The following is a 27347-nucleotide window of genomic DNA, read 5'->3' as shown; positions in this document are numbered from 1 at the left end:
AAGGGTCGGCGCAGTCTCGGGAGCCGGGTGCCGAAGCGCTAGGTTCGTGTGGTGGTGTGCTCGCCTGCGTGGCTGCTGCTCTCAGCTCGACGCCACTCGACCAACGGGACACCTCGACCACCGTTCCTCTTCCAGCCAGGTGAGCGGCTCCAGCCGGATTCCCCGCACCTCACCAACTCTTCTCGCAGGAAGGCAGCGTGCGGGATTTCTCCGCTTTTTCTCGGCCCGTGGTTCGCTTTCTCCGATTTTCTGTGCGCTCAGCATTTGTGAAGATGTTCGTGACTTAAGTTTAAGGGACAACGTATTAGCCTTGATTGATACGTGCAGATGCAAGTGTGCCTTGCGATTGCTAGCTTGCTCGGGCCGCCATTGTTGTGCTGACGTCGAGTTTAATTCGAGCACGTCACTAACTTGCAGCTCTGGTGGTAAAAGCACACCAAGACACAGTGGAAGTAGTCCAACGCCTCAGTACTAGTCACACCCACCCCCCAAAAGTGCCTGTTAATGGGAATGAAGCTTTCGCTAGCAACGGTGAATATTACGGTGTCTGCGGTATGTTTTCGCGTGCGATGTGAGAATGCAGGTGTTTACTTGAATAGACTATGGCAAGTTGTCGTGAACTTGTCAGTGTCATTTTAAGGTCTAAACTTCAAAGCAAAATAGCATGTTTGTTTAACAAGTGGAACTTACAGTCTTTAGTTAACGTGAAGACAAGTTCTACGTGCAACCGAAGTTCCGAGATAAAAGAAATAATGCGATCTGGAGCTTCCTGTGTAGCTCGCAGAAAAGTTTACCCATACGCGAGGTCCTGTTACGAACTCGTTCATCAACTTATTCAAAAACAAAATTTCCAAGAGAGAGCAGACCAATATGAAACCGCACAACTTCCATTTTCTGACCATTCACTACTCCTCAACCAAAAACAGTAGCCGCCCCAATCAGCCTATTTCTGTGTACGGTGAAATATAGAATTCAGAAATGAATAGGCTCTGAAAGGCTGATAAGATCATGCTTAGTTATACACTCTATCATAGTCGCATCTTAGTTATGTGCGCTAATTTGACATGCATAAGCAGATAAGGTCACCCTACTGGGCCAAGCAGGCACTAAAATCTCATCTTATTTTCGGGAATGTTATGTTCGAAAACTGTTTCTTAGCTGTGTAACTGCTAAGTACAAAAGAATGTCTGGAATCTCATAGTGCCCTTCAGAACAGATCCGCCCCAGCTCCACGCGCATAAATATATAACTGATACAGAAATGCTGTAAACATTTTGTAGCGCATTCAACTTCGTGCATTATTTTCATTCATTCTGTCTCACATTTGACACAGACTATTAATACGTCAGACTATTCACTACATGTTCAAACTTATTGACGGATCATTGACAATCACACCGAAGATTTCTCAACTTTGTAACCTGATGCTTAGTTTTAAAGGATCAGTGGCGCGTTCCAAATGCTAGCAACTTGAGAATTGAAATAGCAAGTGTTATGATGCATAAAATTAGTTTTCTAAGTAATCTGACATGTTTGGTACGTTGGTACTAAAATAAATCTTGAGCTGCAATATTCATAGATTTAGCTGGTTATTATAGTACGGTGGTTATAAAATATTTTCAAATGATTTCTACCATGTACAAATAACTGTTTCCTCTGTCACTTGAGACTGCTCCTCTTCTATTCCGCTTCACATACAGCGGGCACACTGATATAACACGTCATGTGAGCCATCGATAGCGCAGGCTAAATATTGCGCGCTTTCACAGCATTCACACTCAAGGACGCAAAAAAGCGCTTATGTATAATTTCGCCAGGATGTACTGGTCAATCATAATTATAACATAAAAACTATAAACTGTATATTTTAATTTTTTTATGAGCACAAAGTGTTGATACCTGACTGAACAAAAATTTTTGAATACGGGTTTAAAAAGAAAGCTTGAGCAGAGTTTCAGAAGCCAGCTTTCAGGCACAGCCTTCGTCGCGTCAAAAGATATGCACATGTAAACAGGTTTGTTATGGCTTTGTGCATATGACTGCACAAGGCAGGAAAACATCGCGTCTCATAAATATAGGCACTTGACTTTTCCTGCATTTCAGAGTCGTAATGTTTGGGTAAACATGAAAGCAGAAGAAAGTATTCATACCCGTCTGTACCAAGAGATATCAGTTGTGAGTGATGTGCGTTGTTCGATGGTGGTACGATGATTAGTGATTCCTTTATGGAATGCTTTCAAATATTGCCCTAGAGTTCATCAACACCGAGTTTATTTCTTTTCGCGATCAAAAAGTTTTCCAGTCAGAAGATCATTACTATTCCACTGCCATCTTGTGAGCAGCTGCACTAGTGTTTGCAGCTTTTGCACACTGTTGCATGGAAAGACGGCGTCTACTAACATTTCACACCCCTTGTCATACCTCATGATGCTGGAGAAATGTACTGTCGGCTTTAGTAAATACCCTGGAAAAACAATTAAAAAATAAGCTTCCAAAAAGTGTGCTAAAGAATTGACAGCATTGAAATAATTAGAAGTGACGCGGTCTTAAGTGTCAGTTTGGGACGAGCAGTCTTTTATGCTTCAGTGAAACATTTTCGCTCACAGTATTGTGCAGCGAAAAATGCTGAAAGAACATGACGTTCACCAAACGCGGTTTTTTAAACATGTAGATTTCTTGAAAAACCTGTTTCAAGTTTCGTGAAATTATGACATCCATTGAGAACTTTACTACCCGCTTGCCACCAATATAAATTTTCATACTCTCACAATGACACATTATCTCGCACAGAATTCTGTACTAGTTATGCCTCAATCAAGCGACTTCAGTTTCACCGCAGATGAAGCTTTTAAGCCACAGAAGCAAAGTTTACAATTATTTTTTTGTGCAGGTTTTAGAAACACTTCCCTAACAATTACACTACGACATAGTTAAGATATTCACTACACATTTAGTTCTAGAAGTGTCTATAAGTCTTTAAAATTGCTTAGAATATTTTTTTTTGCAAAAACGAGCAGAATGAGGTTCTATTACAAGATGGCACGTTTATGGGCGAGTCGGTTAATGACCTTTTTTTATGCAAACACTGCATGAGTTAACATGGCCGAGAGAGAATGAGACAAGCCTTAGCCCAGTGCTTGACTGAAAAAAGAATAACGGAGGCAGTACATATCGATCAAGAAAACTCTCAGGTAACCTTCAAGAGATACATAGCAAAGAGATGTAGAGGTGCTGGCATTCATTCCCTGGTGGAAACAAAATGAAACAGAAATCGCTTTATATGCTTGCATAAGCCATTTCTATTGGAAAAACAGTGCAATTTATTTATGTTTGCATTCTAATATTCGGGCAACTCTTGTACTATGTCTTTAGCAGAATGGCCCCCAGCAAAAACAACAAGATAACAGAAGCAGAGCAAAACGTCCAAAAGAAGTGCAAGAGAATAAGAATTGCGGTATCAGCCTCGGAGCATGCACAACACGCTGTGGCTAGTTTATGCCGTCCTGTACCGATGCCAAATGGATGCGTCCCCAAAAGCAGCTACCGGAGAAAGTCAATAGAGAAAACGTAAGCGGAGCGATAAAAACGAAAAAAAAAAGTGATGACACTCGTCGACCGCGTCGCCCATAAACCCTCTGACACGGGATCAGGCCAAAGGGATTCGCGCCGCGCAACCACCGTTGGCTTGGTGTCCGTCTCCATCGACCCACGCGCCGCACCCGAAAGCGCGCCAGTCCGACGGCGGTGCTGAGGCGGGTGGCGCCGGTGCCCGCCCGAGAGGGCACGAGGCCCCGAAATAGCCCGGCCACGGCCGCTACTGGGACGTCCCGGGTGGGGAACACCCTTTATGGACGCGGTGTCTCGTTGCTTCTCCTGCAGCTCGCACTGTTCTCTGGTGGGACGATGACGTTCGCGCTACTGCGCATGCGTCATATGGCGTTGTACTCGACACGCTTGCTTTCTATTGTATCGAAGTCGGCTTGTTTACGACAGATATAGAGGCCGTCGAACTGCTTTTAATGCTATCCCAACTATGTGTACTGACCACCACAGAGACATTTGTGGGTAGTCAGTTTGTCTCAAAGAAACGCCAATCCTCACAATAATACGAGAGGGTCAGAACGCACTGCACGAAATGGTGACAAAATGCTGTTGTCTCGCAGTAGGGATCTATTGGCACGTGTCTTCAAGCTGTGTGAAGGTAGAAACATGGAGCTTAGGAATTGGCTCCTGGATTTAATGTCGCTGCAAAGCACGTTATGCACTAGACCATTGTTTTTTTCTTTAGAATTCCTTTCCTCTTCAACTACAAATCATGCGAGTTGTTGAAAAAAGGAATGAAGAAGTTTGGACAGCTGAGTTTTTTTCCATGAAACCGCCAATCCAATTTTCTATGTTTAGGCTTTTGTTTAGGTTCCTGATGCGAATCAGTTAGCGTTCAGAATGAAGAAGAAACAAGGCTTAGCCCTAGAACCTTTACCAGCCAAACTCGTGCCGTTATGATTAAGTGAAATATCTCCGCCTTAGTAAGGGAGGAGGCTATCAGAATGAAATTATTACAGGACAAATTACTGTCATTGTTTTATAAAAACACCACAGTGCTAGAAAAACGCGTTTGAAACTTCAGTACTTCTTCTTTTCTTAATTAGAAAAAAAAGCTTTCTAATAAGTCGCAGCTTTTTTTTAAAAGGCGGCTGATACACCCAGAGATAGGGTAATCGCTTTATTTCCAGTTGGTGTTTTGTGACAGAACTTTTTGCGTCTTCTTAACTAAAACAATACGACGTCGTAGTTAAATGCCCACACTTGCAACGCAGATAACTGGTGCTGCTCCGCGCAAGTCTATCAGTGACGCGAGCCTTTCCTTCTCTAGCTGCCATCCTGGAGCGCGTCACATTTTAAACGTGGGCAGTCATTGCTGACAATGCTTATGCAAAGAGCCTGTTGTCAGTGTACTGTAGTAACAATTTGGAAAGATTTAATTAGTTTAGTGGGAATGTTCTCAAGCTTTGTTTGTTTGAACAAATTCTTTGGCTTCTTTTGTTTAATATTTATTACCACTCATGGGTGCTCATGGAAGATGTGGCAAAAATAAATCACGAGCGAGCATGCATGTTATCTCTTAATGATCTGTCAGGGCGAATGTTGAGGGTAATGGGAGCACAGAAAAATATTTATAAAATCATCAATGTACGAGAACAAAAAATATACTGCACGAGCGAGTACATATTGCACTGACATAAGAAGGATGAAGCTAGTCAGACGATCCATGCAATTAATAAAAGCAAGATTATAAAAAGCGTAAAGTGAGGTGCTTTTTTGCTAATTATATTGCAGTCATTGGTTACAACAGTTCATTTTCTACAAGAGAAACTCAAGCGAGACAAGTAGCAGTTTTCAATGGTTAGACTACGTTAAGACAGGTAAAATCTTGAATATCGATGTACGTACAAGAAAAAAAGTGTCTTTTAAGAATGTTGATTACCTGCTTCAGGAGAAAAGGTTTACTTATGTTTTAATTTCTTTATGACGTTGTTAGTTTCACGCAATTTATTCAGGAATCTTACAACGGTATCCGTTCTGTTCATGTATATAGTGCAGACTCCATACAGAGAGACACGAGAAAATATTTAAAGAGAATATTTAACCTGCATAAGGGGAATGAAGGGTACACTCCAATTATTTTACAGACTATAACAAAACCTGAAATAGAGCTTAGAGGAATGTGGCGGTATGAGCCAACGACAAACGACGTTAACAAAAAAAGACTAAAACGAGAAAACACAACATGAACACAGGAGTGTAGATAATCTCTTTTTGTGGAATTTTAAGGCCTCTCCAGACAACTCAGTCACACAAAATGAGTTCTTGCCATTCTGCGCAATGACTGTACCGTAGGTAGACGGAGGGGAAATTCGCGCGGGTTCAAAGCGAACCACTCCGTTGGCGCTGAGTAAAGCGCAAGAAGAATCCACACTGCGCTTCAATTCAAAATAAGAAATTTTAGAAGAGTTCATTTTGGTCTCACTCTGCTGGTATCCTGTATCTCTATTTCGAAACCTCGCTAGGATAGAATTTGAGATGCGTGCAATCTCTTCAAGATCTGCACAAACCTTAAAATTTCGTACAGTTTTACACTAGCGAAAGCACGAGATTTTTCATTAAAGCTTGCGGTACACTAGGTTCTTTTTGTGCGGCGATGCCTCTTCGGTAGGGCACATTTGATGAGTGGGCAGGAAGTATACACATAAAAAATTCGCGCGTTTGTATTTTGCGGGCAAATTTTATACTCAAAATGAATCCGATCGCTCTTTGTGTCGGCCAGAATTAATTCGTGTTTTTTGTTTTTTTTTTCATTCCCAGGGCTACCAACTAAAACAGCAAGATGACGGAAGCAGAGATGCTGATGGAGGTAAGTCTCACGTTTCAATCTGCAGATATTATAAAGGAAAGTCAACGTTGGTAGAACCTTAGCCACAGAGCACTGTAGGGGTTGTGTCGCAGCACCTTTTATTTTAAATGTAATGGTCTATTTTGGTACAGGCCGTCTTTTACGCATGACACCAGATCTTGTGACTGACGTTGAAAGTAATATGATCAAATATATCAGAGTACGTCATCGCAGTAAAATAATTAAACGTGATAACGAAGTAAAATTATTTTATTCCGCTGACTAATTTGCGAGTCGCAGTATGCAGACCAACAACGCTGAAATGGACACGGGAGAGTTTTCGAATTCTTGTACATTAAGAAACGCCCCTGAGCAAACCATGCTTCCTTCAGGCATGGACAGTTTTTTATATTGACTATTTCCGTCTCTTCTTATCGTTAAGTGATGGAATTGTTGCTCACAGCATAGGCCCCCTACTTTAATAGCAATTTAAGTCCATAAACATGATCTTACTTACCCTGAATGAAAAATGAACGTCAGGATGACTCGTTAAACCATAATTTAGGACCGATTCTTTGGTTCCTGCGACGGAAGCTTCGCAAGATCATACGCGTTGCACGACTGAAGGGCTTGCTCTATAGCGGAACCGCCTCAAACACTGCCCATTGCTCATGCGCAGGAGAAGCTCCGCAAGAAAAAAGAGGAGGAGGAGGAGATGTGGGCTGAGTACCTGGAGCAGCGCAAGAAACAACGCGCCAAGGAAGAAGAGGAACTACGCAAACTAAAAGAACGACAGGTACCAAATCTCAGCCTGATTCTTCCTTTTCGCCACAACTGCCATTCTACGGGCTTTCTGTTGCAATCAAATTAATTTTTTGGAAAGGATATTTAATAGTTGGAGTCATTTTTGCGTGGAACACTAAAATGTCAAGCACCCTTGAACGCTTGCCAACAAAGAACCTAAAACAAAATGTCCGCACTCTTTATGCATGATATGGTCGAACATGTCAAGTTAAGGGCGGTTCTTTATCGCATAAAGTTGGTGGGATAATTTGTGTGACGTAGGACTGGTGGGCAAGTTTCAAAGAGCATTGACAAGACAGCCACAAAGCGACATAGAAAGGAAGACGCTAAGCTGCGTCTGCTGTTTTCTATGCGTGGTATCGTCTGCTTGTCGTCATCTTCATGCTAACCACTTGCCAAATAACTTAACCGGGACAGAACGTCGCTGTGTGGCGAAAACGCAATTCACTTCTCTGTGCACAGTCAAGTGAAAATAAGAATAAAAATGACGTAACGTAATACTTCCACAAAACCTAAAGGAGCAGATTTGTTTTTTATGTCTGAATGTTAAGCAGTGCGCGGCAATCTTTACTGCTTAAAGTAGGTACACAAGTAATATCACAGGTGAACAATTTGGAGTGTTGCTGGAAAAGAAATTGGGGCGCCTATAAATGGTTACATCGAAAGAAGAAAAACAAATGGGTGTGAATGACAGCACAGTTAAGTTACGAAGATTTTCTTCGATGTGGTTTCTTTCTTTGTTGAAGGGATGCGGGCTCATGGCTAGTCTTGAGGGTTAGCGAGCTTCCCGTTTATCCATTAGGCAGGTTATCAACAGTGCCTTTGTTTTACTGTGGACGGAGAGAGCGTCGCATTACTATCCTATTGGTTGTCGACTACCTAATTATTTTTGTGTGTGTGATGCAACGAGAAAAAGAATTATGAAAGTGCAGGTCACAAAAAGATGTCTAAGAGACGCCTTACATTAGGGCAAAGAAGGCTTTGTTATTGGTTTACGTCTTGATTACGGCAGCAGGAAGTGTTTGGTATTTTTTTGTTCCTAGCTCAAACTCGTGAAAGTCAAGAAATTTACGGCAGTAATTAGATTAATGCAGTCAGTAGACAATGAATGCTATAAAATGGGAAGTCTTTAGCAATAAATTTAGGTAAGTTGACTCTCACACTAGTGCGATTCAAGAAACAGCAATTCCACATTCTTAGCACTGCAGGGTTGAAAGAAGTACCTCTTTATCTGGGTTACTGCACAAGACGGCAACATCATCGCAGTTTCGGGCTTTTTATTTGTTCCCATTAGGGCAACGAACTGTTTCCTTAAATTAAATTTATTCACTATCATCGTGATGTTCTATAAAGATTAACGGGGCCATCAAACGTGCAACATGGCTCTGAATAAATAAAGAAAACAAAATTGTGTAATGTGAGCGGTAAGAATGCTCAAGGAAATGAAAAAAACTGGGGCTCAATAGGAATTAAATGGTTGGTTAAACGTCAGCTTGTGCGTATGTACAGTACTCACGGATTGAAATAGGACATTCGGAGCGCTAACCGTGCAGTGCCACGCGGCATGTGGTAAACCACAGGCCGGCTCATTGGCTACTGGAAGGAACAATTCTGCTTTGTAGATGTTCTCCCTCTCGCGCCATACCACAATGCACCACCTTGGTTTCATGAGCGTCTACGGGCGGCACTCCATGAAGCGACGGCCACGTGCTCCGAATGTCCTATTTCAATCCGTGAGTACTGTACATGAAGGCATAGGTAGAAAAGGACCGCTGATAGCGAACAATATATTTTACAAATTCTTTTTTTGTCTGTAGAACACGCTGCTCATAACGAGACTGATTGAGATAGTGCGACGAATCTAGGCCGTCAACTTGTGTTCAGTTTCGACTTACCTAATGGCTCAGTTCCCCAGGAAAGGATGTCAAGCAAATAATAATAATAACGGGAAGAGAAACAACAGCAAATGCTCAACTTCCACGTTTTTAGTCATTTGATCGCTATTAAAGAAGACGTCATCGTCTTATCGCTCCGGAATCGGCCATTTTGCAAAATCGTGTTGACTACCGCAAGCATCGAGCCCACGCAAGGGCCCTACGCTTGAACGGAATGAGCGAGAGGGGCGTTTAGGGCTCAGCGGGAGAGGAATCTATTACCGCACGAGTCGATGCCAATCACTCTTATCGACTCTTCTGCTGCTTTTTTCTAATCGCAGGCGAGAAGGAAAGCCCAGCGAGCCGAGCAAGAGGCCAAGTTGATGGAGTACAAGAAGAAGCAAGAAGAGCAGAGAATCAAGGAAATGGTACGTTCCGCGGGACGAAGATCTTCCCTTTTTTCCCTATTTCCCTAGCGCACTCGCATACATTCCGGATGGCGTGAAATCGAGGACGCCGAGACATTGATTTGCAACGCCGTTAAATGCGTCCCGAATACCTCCTCTGCGATCTGCTTGGTGCTTATATCGATTTTCATAGCGGGTCGCAGAGGCGAAAAGCGAAGTGAGAACGCAGGAGCAGTTGCAATCACGCAAGACGCCCAGGAACGCTGGTTGTATAGATTATGACATATAGGAGAAGGGATATTTATTTCATATGAAAAATTAATTTCATAACATGAGTCACTTGACAGCTGCTGCGCAACTGCCAGGGAACACGACAAGCCTTGAATATAATATGTGGAAGAAATATAATCAGTAAAAGTGCCCTTTAGTTATCAAATAGATACCGATACGATAGTTTGTATTAAAATTTCCGCTAGATAATAAGGCTTGGATTTCAAGAATTTTAGTGGGAGAACTGACGATCACAAACAGAACCAAAAAATATTGTACTGGCTGGATTTTTTTAAAACTGTTTCGTAGAAAAGCACACATCGGTTTGCGCTCTGCACTGCAGTCTGGCAGATCAGCGTGCCTCACCATGCGCTGATTTTTCAAGAAGGGCAAGCGTTCACACTCAGTGTATTCAGCTGTAGATATTTGAACCTCGTACGAGTCAGCCCTTTTTTCTGTCACTCAAGAAGAAAAAAAACAACAAAGCTCACATTAATTACAGCCGCCGGCTCTACCCAGGAGATATCTTTTTCTTCGCGGGGTGCTATTTACCATTTCCATCTTTTTATCTTACGTCCTTCTATTTACTTCCGGCAGCAGCCATGCTCTTCCAAGAATAGGGAACCCAGGTGTCGTGAAGCCGGATATGCCCTCGACGCGTAATCCTTCAAAGTAATCAATGGAGTTGTAAGAGGAAAAGGACTCGCGGTACGTCTGCGAGGTAAAAAAAAACCAGCGAAACAGAGCAAAAAAGAGCGAGATAGAAAAGAGGCATAGCAATATAGAGTAAGGGCGGATCAGCTTCTCAGTCTCGGCATCTTAGGCTGCGCTGAACTAATTCCCTTTCTCGCGCACGTAATGTTACTTTTTTTTCTCTCTGACGACATTTTCCCTTCCTGTTCCCGCAAGCATCGGCGGGTGCGAATGGTGGCGCATAATGACACAACGAGTTCTCTCTCTCTCTCGAAGCCCAGCAAGCACGTGGCTGCTGCACTGACGATTTGCATCCTCCTTGATCATTTTCTCTTCCTACATGTTTGTGTGTGTCGTCCTTCCAGGAGGAGAAGAAAGCTCGCGAGGCCGAGGCGAAGCGCAAGCGACTGGAGGAAGCCGAGCGGAAGCGCCAGGCCATGCAGGCTGCCAAGGAGAAGCGCGAACAGGAGCCCGTCAAGCCAAACTTCGTGATCACCAAGCGCGAAGGGGAAGAGATGCCTGGCTCGGCGCTCGGCGGCTCCGGCTTTGACAAGGTCAGCCACGCGTGCATGGCACTGTTGCCGCCGCCAGGGGCCGCCTCTCTCTTCTTGCACGCGCGTGCTGCCGAGCTCGTGCAGTGACACCGTCACCCGCGACCAGTGAACTGTAGAGAGAGATTGCCTGAGGTAGAAAGAGGTACGGAGGAAGAATAGAAGAGAAAAGAAAAAGTCTATGCTCTCGTTTTACTGGTGCGGCGGGCGTCAGCCTTGAAAGTGGCAGTGCTTCGAGGTGCCGTGGGCAAAACTTGAGTGCAAGCGTGGCACTAGCAAAGTAAACAATTTCAGGACGCTAGACGAAGCGAACGAACTGCGCACGACAAAGGTAAAGGTTAAGGTGGAGAAGGGGGAAAGAATCGGAAGAATAAATAAACAGAAGTTTATTGTACGCTTTAAGGTATTTTAAGACAAGCGTTGCCCTTATCCCCTGTTCAAAAGAGCTGAATATATGGCAAATATTGCAAAAGACGAAAGATTCTGCTTTAATCAAAGTCAAGGTATACCGCCGTTATTCATGGTTCTGCTGCAGCTGCTGATGATGATTACAGATTTTTATGGCGTAAGGGCATCTATGGGCAAAAAGCGCAATAGCACAAGGTATTTTCGAATTCTCAAGGTAGGGTCGAAGACCCAGTTCCAAAGCATTTCATCCTAATTAAGCCGAACACCAGACCAGGGAAAAGCTTGTACCCATTGTATCACCGGTGGGTACCCGGCGGCACTGGGAACCGAACCCCGCACCTCCCGCATGCTAGGCGGATGCCCAACCATTTAGTCCCTGGTGCGCTATTTTATAGTACTGCGTACCGGAGCTTGTATTCTTGTGAAAACCAGTAAATGTTGCCGTATTATTGCATGGTGACAACGACAGAATTTCTGTACTTCGTAATAATGCTCAATTTAGCTCCAAGGAGCGTTTATTGCTCATTTCGGGCTCTTAACGGCTCTGTTTTATCACCTGGCCTTCAACGTGGCTGCGTAGCTATCTCGCTAACGCTTCTATGTTCCACTCCAAAGTAACAGTAAACCAATTAAGGTGAACCTATTACGCACCAGGGGCACTCATAAAACTCCTAAGTTTTGGTTCAAAGCGACACAGCTTTGCAATTCCTGGTCATGGGAGCTGTGCTACTGCCTTTTTTTTTTGAAATCAGATCGAATGTCTAAAAATACATCGAAACTTGTTACATAGGTGAAAATACAGAAAGAGGTCCCATAGCTCATGGCTACACCGGGACCTCCTGTTAGTGTGAACTTGAAAAAAATGCATTGAAAAAGCACAACACCAGCAGTTAAAATGCATGGGAAGCTAATTAGTGCTGCGAATGATGTTCACAAAAACTTGCAGGTATAGATGTAAAGATTAATTGATGTTTGAAAAACAGTACACGATATTTTATGTTGATAATGCAGATATACAAGCAAACGCATAAAAACAAATATAAAGCATTCGGTCGAGTAGTACATAAACAGACGTAGTAGCAATCACTACATCTTGTGCAAAACAGAGAAATATATAAACACAGTAAGTGTTTATATTTGAAACAGTAATATTGAAGACAATAGACAGCTTCCAAGCGTCAATTAATGTACTTGTTCGCATTTTCCCGAATATGTGCAAAGATGAAGATTGTTTAATGATAGCTGGTGAGCTGTTCCACAACGACAGAGTAGAAAAAGTGGAGTTGTGCTTACCGTAAATTGTGCGAACAACTGGTAAAAGAAAATTACGTGTGGCGAACCTTGTTAATTTCGAATTAATAATGCCATTCGGATTAAGAAGAGCATCTCTCTTAAATACGGCTGGTGGGATTAACTAAACCGTGTCTCACTGGTGCGCGCAGTTTGCCAACATCATGTACGCTCGTGGCGAGATGGGCAAGACCAAGGAGCAGATGGAAGAGGACAAGAAGGCCATCCTGTCCTTCCGCATCAAGCCCCTCGAGATCGAGGGCCTGACGGTGGAGCAGCTGCGCGAGAAGGCCAAGCAGCTGTGGGAGAAAATCGTCACCCTGGAGTCTGAGAAGTACGATCTTGAGGAGCGTCAGAAGAGGCAGGACTACGATGTGAGCACCTTGAACGTCTCTATACCGTAGAAATACACCCGCTTCATTTGTCAGAAGCGACAAAATAGGGCGAGTCTGGGACCTTAATTTTCTGCGCCCGTTCTTTCAAGCTTTCAAAGCGTCTCTATCTATAATCGCACGGCAAGGAAGGGACTGTACGGAGTTTTCAATGTCTGGAATATACAACGAATCACGGAAAGGCCCACGTGACTTTACCCGCGCGATTATAGATGTGCAGATCGAACATCATCGTTGAATTAAGTCTTAGTTTCCACGCAATAATTTCTTTTATGATGCATGACACTTAACATACTGTTGACGGTACCTAAAATAAAATCTCTTTTAAAAATATTCATGATTATGCGTGTCTAGAGTTCCATTTTTCCGAATTTATGCCTAATTGGTTTGCAAAACATAATCCTTGCATGCCACTAGCTCGCACTACTGGCATGCAATTAGGCCGTATCGCTAGAGACAGCTTTGTTTAGAAACTTCTATTTTTTAATCTTAAGCTAAGGGATTGATCAACGCCCCTCGTACAGGTGAGGTGGAGAGCAAATAAATCGTGACCTAACAGTTTTACTGCAACAGACTGTAGTGCAGCTGAAGTACGGAAGTCATATTTGGTTCCTGGCAGCGCGGTGCACTCGTATGCCTTAATTTCATGGCGGCTCACGGTGTCATCGCTATTAATCGACAGTCACCTCGGCGGTACGAGTGCATATATAGCACAGAATGCAGAGATGCGAGAAAACGTTCGTTTATAAAACAAGCTTCGCGCAGTTAATGTATAGAGAATGGGCCACTTTGTCGCCCTTGTGAGCGCTTCTGAGCCGTCGGATAAAGGGCCTATACCAGTGAAGGGGACTCAGCCTTCAGCGAAGAAGTTTCACTTCAATACTAATATTCACACGAGTGCCCTGCTTTTCCAGCTGAAGGAACTGGCTGAGCGTCAGCGGCAAATCAACAGGAGCAAGGCTCTGAAGAAGGGACTCGACCCTGAGTAAGTGTACCTTCCTTCCAAATGTTGTGCTCACAGATAACGCTTGTCAGAACTGCTCGAGCCAGCTAGCGCTTTAACGAAGCAGTTTTCGGCCAGCTAGGCAGCAGCGTCTCCGTACACTTTGATATCAAAGCCTCCAGACAGTGAATAGGAGAGTCGTACTCGCTTTCAAACAATCTTGATCGGCAGAAGAGTCATGTAAAAGCTATCGAGCCCGACTAAGCAGTCTGTACTGAGGCGGTTGCATCGAAATGCTGCTTTTGACACGGCGTTAGTAATCCAATCGCAAACCCGTGTTTGAAGCTGTTCACAAGCGAAAACGAAGTTACAAGTAGAGACTGAGCTGCGATTTAGGTCCAGTGCTTCTTGAACCTTTTTAAATCGAAACAAACTTTTCTCACGGCCACGATGCATGCAAAATAAAACTACAAATAAACTTTTAAATGAATGCACACGCATAAAAAATTAAATAACTTTTTAACAATTGCAGAGCCGCACTACAATTGCTAGCTTTTGCAAAGCCGTAGTTTGGGCGAGTTCGTGAATATTCATGGAGAGAAAACAGGCCAAACTAGACGGGTCACACAAGAGAAGCAAGACTGCACACGCGCTGATGTGGTGTCTTCTTTCTCTTGAGTGAGCCGTCTAGTTTGCGCTGTTCTTCACCATGCCAGTTGTAATGTACGCGCAAAAGGTTCTGTGATTTAAGTGACGAGATTAACAAGATTGTGGCAATAATTTAGCTTTTATGCTGTCGTGAAACCATATGCATTTTTTAAAGGGTTCTGTAGCTCGACAATCAACGCGTGGAGCCTCTCTTGCCACTTTTCTTCAGCACAAAGGAGTGATACTTAAGCACAAATTTCTTTTGCATTGCAGGGCTCTGCAGGGCAAACACCCGGTGAGTTGAAATTTTTACACCACAGTAAAGTTTTTGATTAATATTGGGGGTACTAAAATAATTAGTGCAAGAGAGGAACACAAAACTTCATATTCTCTCCGCCAGGGAGTAAGTGTTGCAAAGGGCAGAAGTGATGTAAGGACGGTTATTGATTCACTAAATGATTTAGAGATTGATTTATTAATTGATTGATTAACGCATATAATTACCCTTCAGCCACCAATCAGCAATCCTTCACCTGCGCATTTTTGTTTTGCTCTTATTGAAAGCTTGTAGCTACAGAACAAACGGTTTTGAAGGTTTTAATTTAGCTAGCTAACCGCAACATAGGATTACACATCGATTGAATTGCGTCAGCTTAAAAGCACGAACAGTCAAGCATATGAATAAGAAAAGCAGTTGACATATATATATGTGTTTTTTGTTGTGACAAAAGTCATAAGGCATGCGCCAGGAAGCTAAGGTTGATGATTGGGTGACATACTCATCGGCGTACTGCGTGAAAGGATTTTGTGTGCATTATATCATTTTGTTGTTTTTGGTTTTGACATAACAGGGATAACAAATATCAGCAAAATAAACAAAGTAAGGAAGGGTTCTTTGGTTATGTAGACGTAATTTCCCAGCAGTTCATGCCATCATTGTGCACATCTAACTTTATTTGTGCACCTGGGCACAAAGTGGACCACTAACACGGAGATAATGCGGGACAAATGAATTGAGCTTGAGGAGGCAACTTGTCCTGCTGTGCTAGTGAGTGCACAAATGCAGTTCAATACAGCCTGCTCCAAATTCTTCAGCGAAAGGTTCGGCTTACACTGGATTCAAAGGGCGAGCTCATGGGATCAACCAGCATATCGGAAAAAAAAGAAAGAGTACTCCGAACTGACCCTCAATCCAGTGGAGCAGTGCTCACTTTCTGTCGCTGACAGTAACATAGAATAAGAAAAGAAGAGAATAAGTATTTACGTAACAGATGCTGAGTGGGGGAATAAACGTTTCCTTTATCAGCGGCAAAAAACACCGCGTGATTGTCAGGTCGCGGCCTTTGAGGAGGCATGCGCCAAGCATTAATGCTCGCACTGCGCGTGACACGGGGTGCGGACAAAGGCTTTTGCGTAACCCCGTCAAATTAGCGCGGAACATAGGAGAGCACGCGAGTGGGAGAGAGCAATTACTGAGCAACCTCGCTGCTGGTTAGCCCAAGATCCAGGTGTCGAGCAAGTACGAGCGGCGGCTGGACAGGCGGTCCTTCGAGGACAAGCGGGAGCTGTACGACGGCGTGAGTAGCGCTGCGCCAACGTCGCTCACTGTGTTTGTGTTTTTCTCTCTCTCTCTTCCTCTCTGTCCTTCTCTCTCTCTGTCCTTCTCTTCCCCCTTGGTGGTGACGTCATCGTTCTTGCGTGCACTCGTGCGGGTGCGTGCCATTGCTGTGCCCGTCTCCGTGCGATCCCCGCCGCGCAGCCCAAGATTCAGGTGGCCAGCAAGTACGAACGCAGGACGGACCGCCGAACCTTCACCGACAAGCGTGACCTCTTCTCCGGCGTACGTTGGGCGAATGGGGCGAGCGTAGCGCTCTTTTGAAGACAGGGACTATAGCTGCCTCGGCCTTCCCCCGATCATAACGGCTCTAGGAAAGGAACACCTAAAAACATCCTCACGCTGCAGTGGCATTTGGCGTGGCCGCAGAGATGACCTGGATGATTTAAGAAGAAAAAATATTCCCTCGCCTGCCTCTGTTTAAAGGGAAGAAAAACACGAAACTTGTGAAAAATCATCGAAATCTTAAATCAAAAGTTGCCATCAGGTTGATCAAATAAAGTTTTCGTTCCATTATAAAAGGCAGGTCACCCGCTGGAGGTACTAAAGTTTATGCAATTTTTTGCCAATGATTTTAATAAAAGTAGTATTATTCAGAGCACGACCTTATGAGATGTGTACAAGACTTTTCTTTTGCCGTTTCGTTACACGCGAAACTTCCAGATGCCCTGGAGAAATGCCTCTGCAGCTCCCTACTATTATTAATCGCAATTCAAGGAAGAACTCCTAAACCTCCGCAGATGAACGTGTGGATCTAACTGTCTTGAAAGCTTGCGAGTCATTTACCAGCTTGCCATCATTAACTTGACGGGTGATTTTTACCTTGAAGTTTTCCAATGTCCACATAAAGTTTAACAAGTCAATCAGTTTAACACGCGTTTGTTGCAATAAACTTCCATCTAGGTCGGCGAGTCAGGTTCTAACATAGTGTCCACAGTAAATGCCGCGGAATTCTTAAAAATGGAGAAACGAACCACGTGAAGACTTTTGCTTCCTAACCAAGAATAAGCCAGAACTTCTGTCACGCAATTACGATGCGCTCGTCACAGTTTCATTGTACGATCAAACGGTGCCTGCACTTCCCGCGACATGCGATACCTCGATCGGAGTTAGGAAACTGCGTACAACGTTCAGCTCATAAAAGAAGCCAAACTTCTTCGCCACGACAGTCCGGTGTTTTTTTTTTTTTTGGTACGCGTAGGCAAGGCTGCACAGTAAGCTTGGAAATGGGTTCGGTTCATTAAAATCTGTGTGTATTCAACGCATGGGTTTTGTGCAAAGTCTCCTGAGTGTTACTGCTCCATTGCATGTACTTGTCCACCGTTATTTAAGTCTTAACACCCGTCCCTTTACTTGCACGACAAATCAATTACATCCTACTTGATTTTAACACCTCGCAACATCTGTTGCACAGTATATGCTTTTCCTGCTTTACATGTGTGTTCAATTGCATGGCCGTAGACCGTATTTCTTGTGGCGCACTGTATTTCATCGATGAAAATCGGCCTACTATCTGGTTTAGGAGAGCATGCTGCCGGACTATTTGTTATTTTATGTTGGGAAGAAGTCAGCGCGTAAACTTCCTTCCTTCCTTCCTTCCTTCCTTCCTTCCTTCCTTCCTTCCTTCCTTCCTTCCTTCCTTCCTTCCTTCCTTCCTTCCTTCCTTCCTTCCTTCCTTCCTTCCCTCCTTCCTTCCTTCCTTCCTTTTTTCTTTCGTTTTTTCTTTCTTTCTTTCCTTCTTTCCTTCTTTCCTTCTTCCTTTCTTTTTTTCCTTCCTTCCTTCCTCTTCCTTCCTTCCTTTTTTCTTTCGTTTTTCCTTTCTTTTTTCTTTTTTTCTTTCTTTCCTTCTTTCCTTTCCTTCTTTCCCTCTTCCTTTCTTTCTTTCCTTCCTTCCTTCCTCTTCCTTCCCTCCTTCCTTCCTCTTCCTTCCTTCCTTCCTTCCTTCCTTCCTTCCTTCCTTTTTTCTTTCGTTTTTTCTTTCTTTTTTCTTTTTCTTTCTTTCCTTCTTTCCTTCTTTCCTTCTTTCCTTCTTTCTTTCTTTCCTTCCTTCCTTCCTTCCTTCCTTTCTTTCTTTCGTTTTTCCTTCCTTCCTTCCTTTTTTCTTTCGTTGTTTCTTTCTTTTTTCTTTTTTTCTTTCTTTCTTTCCTTCTTTCTTTCTTCCTTTCTTTCTTTCTTTCTTTCTTTCTTTCTTTCCTTCCTTCCTTCCTTCCTTCCGTCCTCTTCCTTCCTTCCTTTCTACCTTCCTTCCTTCCTTCCTCTTCCTTCCTTCCTTCCTTCCTTTTTCTTTCATTTTTTCTTTCCTTTTCTTTTTTCTTTCTTTCCTTCTTTCCTTCTTCCTTTCTTTCTTTCTTTCCTTCCTTCCTTCCTTCCTTCCTTCCTTCCTTCCTTCTTTCTTTATTTCTTTCTTCCTTCCTTTTTTCTTTCTTTCTTGCTTCCTTTGTTTTACATTTGACACTGACTTCTCCCCAGCGCACTTTGTGGTCCAAGAAGAATCCTTGAATTGACTGAATTTTCACGAAAATCAACTCTCAAGTACTGCTTGCACCATAATCGAGTTGCTGCCAATTATTTCCGGTACTTCATCCGCTTAATGAGCCCACGCGGCGGAACAATAAATCGTTAGCAGGTTAAATGAATAACTATCATGATTTGGCCTCAAGTTAGCGGTGTCTCATATGCACCGCCCTATCCACGTGGCATCTCGAGAACAGTAGTCCATTGATCACTTTTGTTGAAATCACAGTCGAAGGAGCCCGTTGACACTAAAGTGCTTAGCTTGATTCTAAAAAGAGAGCGAATTTATTTTTGTTTTCTATATGAGGCGAAATGTGTGCAGTGGAATGTATTGAGTTCGATGGATCGGATGATCTACATGGACTGTGCCCATGCCTAAACTTGCAGCTCCGGACTAAATGCAAGTGATTTGTTCCTGTTTGCCACTGATATGATGTGACGAAAAAATGATGCCGGTAATAATTTGCAGCACCTCCGATTAATGTAATCTGTAAACCACTAAGCAGCATTGCCAAAGAGGCAAAAGTAATTTCTTTGTTCTGCGCTCAAGCTTTTTGACGATCCGTGTACCAGCACAAGGTTTATAAAAAGTAAAAGTATAAACTCATCTTCCAAGCTGAATTAAACACTGCTTTATGCACTCTAACGGAGGATGAGAGTGTGAAAAATGTATCATATAACCACCAGTACCAAATGGCAGATCAAAGCAAAACAAGACAAACAAGATAGAAGAAAGCGTGGTATTTCCGTAAGAAAAGCAAAAACTAAAAAAATAAAAAGTATGTAGTTCCCGCTCGAGCATTTCAAGGACCTGCTTGGAAACTGTTTCGGGAAACTGTTTCGGGAAAACTGTTTCGGCAAACCCACCTAGTGGAGTACGAAGTGCGCAAGTTTCTAAAGGGTCATTGCCGATAACAAACTGCAGGCCGAGTACAGAACGCCAAGTTCCTTAAACGTGACTGTGCCCGTTCCTCCAACACAGGGCTTGGAAGCCATGACGGACGCTGAGCTCGAAAAGCAGTGGGAAGAGCGGATGCTCAGCTTCAAGGAGAGCTCTCGACAGGGGCTGCCCAAGTGGGATCCCGAGAACCCGAAAAACAAGCAGGTACGGCGCAGGTTTTCTTCGCTCCATCACAACGTAGTGCTTCCTGGTTGAAAAGTTCAAAGAGCAACACGCTTTTACCTCGACTTGAGTTCATTCGTGTGAAGTCATACAAAGGAAAGGGAAACGTGGTAGCATAGAAATGATAACACGCACACCTGACTGAGTCAACAGTTGTTCCAAAAAGTAAACAAACGCAAGTCGCAGTCGCACCCAGAAAAGCATTTGGAATTTCGTTTTAGTGATAGCAAATGTTCTAAAGACTGCGTATTAAAAAGAGAAAAGAATAGGCGAGTTATTTTCCTGCGCACAGTAAAAATTTACCAATGAATGGCACACTCACAAATGTCCTCCAACTTTTGAAATCAAGTGAGAAGGCAGTCAATAAACGAACGACCTTTTATTGAATTGCTTGAGTGAATGACGTAAGCATCTTAAGACGGTCTACGATAGACACAGCGAACGGCTAAAATCTCGCGTGACGTGAGCCACAGACGAGCGAGTGGAAGGCGATGGAAAAACATGATAGACACAAATGGAATTGATGCGGCAGATATGCTTTAGCATTACTGTTCACCCTGAACGGAGCAGCCGCTGATGGGTTCAGATCGTTCGAACGGGTGGCGTGCTCCACTCCGTCAATGATCATGCGATGTGCCGTACTCGGGATCCACTCTCCCCAACCCCTCTCTCCGTCTTCCCTCTCTCCACTCCCACAACTGACGACCGAGGCTTCAGACGGACGGACGGACAGATTTTTCCGACATGGGGGTTCTAATGCTAACGCAATAAAAAAATTTGGCGGCAAAAGATGTCTGTCGCCTGCGACACTACTCCAATGGAGGGACAAGGGGTAATGATAGAAAAAGTGAGGGACAGTGAAGATGGGGGATATTGATGGCGTTACACCATATGATGATGATGATATTTGACGTGAGCTCTGCTTTCCCTCCGCGCAGGTGAGCCGCGCCCGCCACGTCGACGAAGAGGAGGAGGAGGAGATTGAGGCGCCCGTGTTCGAGCCGCCCAAGCCTGAGCCGCCCAAGCCGGCACCACCCAAGCCCGCCCCCGTGCAGCAGCAGCAGGAGGAGGAGGAAGAGGAAGAGGAGGAGGAAGAGGAGGAAGAAGACGAGGAGGAAGAGGAAGAGGAGGAGGAAGAAGAGGAGGAGGAGGAGGAAGAGGAGGAGGAATAAAGGCTCCCCTCAGAACGAAAGGTGAGCCAAAACCTTACCCACGCGCCTTTTATGTGGGGCGTCTGGAAGCGCCTTCCCAATCTCCCCCATGCAGACCACGGTGGCGTCAGGTCCCAGAAGCTACTCAAGCTCAGGACAGCGTTTTCTGTTTTGGTCCTGTGTGTTTCGTTCTGGAGGAATAAAAGACCGATTGATAGAGGAAGGAAAAACAAATGAAAACAACAAGTCGCATAGCGTCCTTCAAAAGTACAAAAGTGTGCATTAATCCTTTTCGGCCGCCGCAAAAAGGTATCGTAAGATAGAGATATGTGAGCTTGGGCAAGTAACAAACAAGGAGAAGTTTTTAATTTTTAAGTAAGTCTTAAAAGCAAAAGGTGAACAGATGGAATCTGTGTTAACGCTGGCAGGTGGGAAAAACGCTTTGAAGACGTGAGAATACCATTAAAATAATAAAAACAAATTAAACTCCGTCAATTTTAATAGCTTATTCAAATATTTTTACCTGAAAAAAAGGCAGTTTTTTGAGAAGATGAAGTAAGAAAAGAACTTTCTCTGAACATTTAAAAGAAACAGTGTCTTCAACGAAGGTACGTGTTCTGAAAATTGATAACCCAGTCCACGAGGTGCTTTGAATTTTTTAAATATACTGATGAAGCTGGGACTGGCAGCCTACTTAATGCTTAAGCTGACAAGCTAAGTGCCGGAGCATTAAGAGGAGCTGAAAGTTTGCTCGCTGTGCACCGCACAAGAGCCAAGAAAAGAGCGAGAGAGAGAAAATTGTTCAACTCTCCTAGACTTTTAAAGATAGCAAACAGCCCTTACCGACGTCCATCAGGCCGTACGCTGCTAGGAGAATAAATGCAAACGCGTCTCGCATTTCTGTACTCGTCTCTTATCTTTATTTATTGGATGGCCAGTTCATTACCAGTGAAAACGCAAACTTATTCCCTGACAAGCAAGAAAAAAGAAATCACTCCTCGGGCTCTGCAAGAGGATTTAATTATGCCGGTCGTACCAGGGCTACTTGACGCTCGCCCACCGGCTTAGGGATATTGTTGGCACACGTGGCCCGCAATAAGGCCTAATGAACGCTAAACAGGTCCTGTCAAAACTTTAAACGCATCGCCCACTTGAACATGGCTCGCAGGAGGGAAATAGTGGGCAGTTCCAGCTAATTGAACAACCTTCTCGTCTGATGCGAGAAGACGCTCGCGGCAGGGAAGGAAAATTTTAAAACGTAAAGAAAAAAAATTAAATAGAACGGCCGCAAAAAGTGCTTCGCACAGTCAATCTGTGAACAGCTTTCGTTATTGGCGTGAACAATTTTCTGCATTTTTTCTTTTCCTTTTTTATGTGTAGCGGTTCCGTCGTCTTCGCGAACACTTTCCTTCCTCAAAAACTATGTCATACTTGCTAATTAAGCGCTTGAGGGAGTTACATCGTGGCCTTTTAGAACGTCCAGTCATGTCGACATCGATGACCAGTCTGTGACGTTCTCTGAGATGAATGGCTCGGTAGAATTTTTCCTATCACCACATGAGTAATGAACTCGAAAATGTGGAGTGTCAAGGTTCGGTTACTATTATTCTTGGTAAGAAGCATAGTTAATAACAACGTAGCCTAATATCTTCTGGCAGTCTTGCATACAGTAAACGTTTGCAGCAAAAACAGCAGTCTTAATTTCTTACACATTACCTTGCATCACTGATAACACACAGTCGAACATAGAAGGAGCAAGAGCAGCTACGTTATAGAGTGCCGCCATCTATTCTGTGTAGAAGGACAAAATACTGTGTACAAGAAACAAAAGCTTCTATGATAGACTTATGAAAATAATCGTAGCCGCAAAGGAACGTTCCTCATAATCAAATCCATGGAAGCAGCAAGAAGTATGAGCTTTACTAACAGTTATTTTATGAGACGATTCCCTAAACTAACCGCAAATCATTATTTAGGTAATAGAATCGCAGTTTTTGAATATTTTTACTCCTAGCCAAAAGGAATAAGATAAGGCCAAAAGGAACAAAATAAGTGGAACTTGTCTATCTCTACGAATGTCGCATTTCGCAGTTAATTCTGCTATTCAGGTTATTCTTTCTGTCATACATTTGAATTCGGGCATACGCACAAAAATATCTCTACCGCCATGAAGAAAAATCCTTCTAGAATTGAAGCTGCCTTCTCAATAAAATTTTACCTCAATTAGTTTTTCTTTTTGTGATTTAGACCGGTTTTTAGAAAACTGTTTTTCTTATTGGCCATTTACTCTTCTCGGGGTCCACCTTCCTTAATTAAACCTTGGTCTTTCTAAAAAAAATTAATCCTTTAGTTAAACGCGACAACCTCAGAATTTTTATTATTATTTCATCATTATCCCATCCTTAGACAGTACTCTCTAGTGGGCATGAGTCATTGCCCTGCGGAGGCCAACAAAAAGCTCAAAAACTTTGCGAACAATTCACAATACTATATCTTCGATTATTATAAGCTCTTCAAAGCGAAAAGCATTACAAGTCACCTATTTGGTTTATGGTTTATGGGGGTATAACGTCCCAAAGCGACTCGGGCTATGAGGGACGCGAGCCAATATTTACATTTCGAGGAATATCTCACCGCGACATATGTTATTCTTTTCAGCTCTCACCTTTCCCAGGACATCGCTCCAATGCCATCGACGAAACCTCTCCAACAAGTGCGGCAAGAATGGAAGAAACGAACACAAAGAAGTGACTGCAGGGCACCCGAAGACAGTTTGGCGGCCACCCGAGCGCTTTGCCGCCGAACAATAAACATACCGCACATTTGATATTCTAAAGCATATCCCCCTGTCAAGAGACCCTTATCGGGCATAATATGCAGGCGAAGGGGACCGCTACATTACAGCCGGTCACCTTTTCCGCATGTTCTTAGAAGGAAAAACGAGAATCTTTAACCGTGGAGTTTCTTATTTTTTGTTTTTATTCTTTCCCGCTTTATGAATGTTCGAGCTGCCCATCTTTCTCCGGTTAAAGATTGGAGGCACGCTTGGTTGTTTCTGTTTAAGCCTATATATGTTGTTTACTTTTGTTCAACCAGCAATTACAATAAAAAAAAGAAGAAACCCGACTGGAATAAACTGAATTGCAGTATTTCTTTGCGATTGTTACAGAATTACGCCCCTCATTTCAGGCTCAAACACAGTGCCTATCAGTTATTCACTTCCCAGCAAACACCTTTTCAGGAGTTCAGATTTGACAGCGCTGAAATTGCTTAGTGGGCGTGTAAATAGACCCTAAAAAATCTTGTTTGCAACATTGTAACCCTCGCTATCTTCCTAATTTGTTGCATGCGCAAAAGGCAGTAGGAACGGAGACTGCCTACCAGAAAGTGAAACTCGTTTTAACACAATGAAAAGCAAATTCGTGCTGAGATTCGAAAAAAGTACAAATTTTGACTCTCTAAACTAATCTCCGAATCGCTTGCTGGTACTTAGTTATAGAATAGAGGCTGAAGGCAGACTGGTGATAAAAAACAAAACTGTTCCTTTGGCAGCCTCAGCAACTTGTGGCACAAAAAGCTGCTCTCTCCTAAAAACAAGGCGTTGAGAAACAGAAAATTATCAAGGCAGGAAGGTTCACTGCGGGTGGTGCAGTGCCAAACAGACGACAGACAAAAGTAGACGGCGTCTACTTTTGTCTTTCGTCTGTTTGGCGCTGTACCGTCCACAATGAACTCCTATTACCAATTCGGCCCACTGTGCACCCTTCTTCAGGACACAACGGACTGCTAAGTTATCTGCAAGACAGGCTGAAAACAAGCTAGTACGGGAAAACTTGTTTTAGTTAGTTTTAATAACCTCACAGTCTTCATGCCAGCAGTCTCGCTTTATGCCGACATGAAGAAATGCGGCTTTACTTGAAGAAAAAAAACTAAGAAAACATGGTTATGAGTTGTGATGATTGCGAGAAAAAGATTCACCAAGAGTTTCTTAACTATGCTGGTATCAAATTTTAGTGAACTCAAAAGGATAATTAATTTATTAAAATGAGTGCTATAAATGAATTTGTATGAGCTCTCTGAACCTATTTTTATGAGAATTGTAGCGCACAGTGGCACAAAAGTTAGAGTAATATTTTATTTATGCGACACATCCCGAATACTATTACTGTATAAATTAATTTGAAAGCCGCGATCACCAAAACATTGCATTTCTCGCTTAGAATTCTCTCAAAAATTTGCGTCAGTAACCCTAAACGGGAAGATGCGCACAGTATGGCAGGCGTACGTAGAGAAAATGTTTTTTTTTTCGCGTCGTTCGTATTTTAAAGCCACGTCGGCGAGGCTATAACCCGCGCCGGTACAAGTCGCTATCGCCTGCAACGAAGACGTTTTTTCAGAAATTTCGCTCAGATCGCCCGCACCTTAGTATAATCCTTTTGGGCTTCCATGATCACCGCTCTTTTTCAAGCACTACTCGATAACTTCATACGCATTTTTGTTTTGTATGCGCTTGAAATTATAATCTATATGCTGGGAAGGGTTCAATATGGAGAACATTGTGAAAGTTTCGAACAAAACAGCAAAATTGGAGCATATTTTTCTGGTAAATGTACGCATTTGTGGTCGGTAAAAAGAATAAATGTTAAGGTATGCTCACGTACCTATGTACTGGCATCGCCTAATGTGCACGAGGATAAGCCAGTGAGCCACCCTTGCTGGGCTGATATCTGTTGGCCACAAACAACTGCCGGACATGCAGAAATTGGCCGACAAAGTACTTAGCCATAAGGAACACCCAAACACCCACTGCGATGAATCACAGTGTTTTAGTCCACTAAAGAAAGAAACAATACAGTTTTCTGGAAAGGGTCGAAGTGGGTAATGGAGACTGGTTACAGTGTTGTGTATGTGACGGGTGCCCACTTTGTATAGTCACTCGAAAAATAGCCCCTGCCATCTCTTCTCGTCTTCCAGCCCCATTTGTAACATTCCGGTTTAGAAACGTACTATGAAAGGTGGCAAAAGTTCTTCTTACTGCTTGCTTGAAAGCTGCAGAGAAAGATTCGCAGTACATCGCGCGCTGTATGCTTATACAGTCGAGGCCACTTATAACGAACCTGACGGTGGCACGGATTGAGTTCGTTGTATCCGAGATTCGCAGTAAGTGGATTTCGGACGCTGCAGCCAGAAATACAAAGTTGGGTAGTGCAAGTCATCTATGCGCGTCTGCTTATTCAAAGTAGACACTAACAATTAAGGCGCTTTCCAAGCTCTCCATAGGAGTCACATAATCCTTGCCGATACTCTTGTTACCAAAAAGCTGGTTGAGGGACGTGATATAACTAGTCGCGGTGGAAGCGCCCACATTAGCATGAGATTCTTCTTCTTCTTCACTCCAGGTATATGGCACATACCCACGTGGGGGAACATGAGATAGGTCGGCCTCTTCGTCGCTGTCTTCATCAGATTCCCGGTATCAGATTCCCGAAGTTCCCGAAACTTTGCATACTATTCTTTCTTCAGTGTACGGCTTTCCGATCTCGGCTCCACATTCGCACCAACGAAGTCATCACAGGCAACATCAGGTCTGGCCAGCTGCGCATCGACAACGCGTTTCCACAAATTCACAGCGCACTCTATCGTTCCTGGGCCCCAAACGCTTACTTACGGAAGCAATTCTTGATTCACTCAGCCGACAGTTCTGTCTACGGGGTTTTGTCATTCTATGGCGGGGAGCAGAGATATTCGAACTGGGACGTCGCAGGCCGATTTTTCGCCATGTCATGGTCAAACTCAACAAGCCCCTTCCACTCAGTGAACAAATCGCCTGTCGTCCCCATGCCCCCTCTAAGCAAGTGCCTAGGGACACACTTGCTGAATAAAAAATGATGCCGCGCATCATTGACGCCTTGTGTCGTGCATGCAGCGGACAAGATCGTAGCTTCCAAAGCACTGCGCATTGCGAGCATTCGCGATGACAAAGGGTGACCGCCGGTCGCGGCTGTTCATGCTCATGCACAAAAAGCTGCTAACGTGAAGCTCACTGCACTTTCCGCTGGTATTAGGCGTCGATTTTCAAGGCATGCGCATTTGACACCCACATCCGGTAAAAAGTTTTTCTGCATTCCATACATGCAGTATTTCTTACTATGTGTTTTATTGTCATTTCTTCTAGGGTCACCACGTTATTTCAGTAGCAGGTGGAGAAGGGGTGGCATAGAGGCTAGCAGACGCTCTTGACTCTCCATTTCTGCTAGAAGCGGCGATTTTTAA

The 27347-nt window shown here is 43.6% G+C and overlaps 1 protein-coding gene across 3 annotated transcripts; it reads left to right on the top strand.

The window, feature by feature from the left end:
* Nucleotides 1-24215, top strand: up (Troponin T, skeletal muscle). Of its 3 annotated transcripts, none has more exons than XM_077663100.1 (12): nucleotides 1-139; nucleotides 6364-6412; nucleotides 7071-7187; nucleotides 9411-9497; nucleotides 10805-10993; nucleotides 12841-13062; nucleotides 13995-14065; nucleotides 14945-14966; nucleotides 16431-16511; nucleotides 19783-19905; nucleotides 20862-21116; nucleotides 23733-24215. In XM_077663100.1, exons 2-11 carry the CDS (start codon nucleotides 6386-6388, stop codon nucleotides 21093-21095), a joined length of 1173 nt encoding a protein of 390 aa, XP_077519226.1. In that variant the 5' UTR covers nucleotides 1-139; nucleotides 6364-6385; the 3' UTR covers nucleotides 21096-21116; nucleotides 23733-24215. The 3 variants fall into 3 exon arrangements, with proteins under 3 accessions (XP_077519226.1, XP_077519228.1, XP_077519227.1); XM_077663102.1 differs by lacking the exon at nucleotides 16431-16511 and adding an exon at nucleotides 16168-16248; XM_077663101.1 differs by having other exon boundaries at nucleotides 49-197.
* The last annotated feature ends 3132 nt before the right edge of the window (nucleotides 24216-27347 follow it).

This window comes from Amblyomma americanum, chromosome 4, assembly GCF_052857255.1.
Source record: "Amblyomma americanum isolate KBUSLIRL-KWMA chromosome 4, ASM5285725v1, whole genome shotgun sequence".
NCBI classification, from domain to species: domain Eukaryota; kingdom Metazoa; phylum Arthropoda; class Arachnida; order Ixodida; family Ixodidae; genus Amblyomma; species Amblyomma americanum.
This window is presented reverse-complemented; position numbering and strand designations above follow the sequence as displayed.

Excerpts from the sequence above, each read along its gene's own strand:
- up (XM_077663100.1), top strand. The coding sequence starts at position 6,386 with ATGACGGAAGCAGAGATGCTGATGGAG. Across the intron at positions 7,188-9,410 it reads GCAAACTAAAAGAACGACAG|GCGAGAAGGAAAGCCCAGCG; the intron begins GTACCAAATCTC and ends TTCTAATCGCAG. Across the intron at positions 14,066-14,944 it reads AAGAAGGGACTCGACCCTGA|GGCTCTGCAGGGCAAACACC; the intron begins GTAAGTGTACCT and ends TTTGCATTGCAG.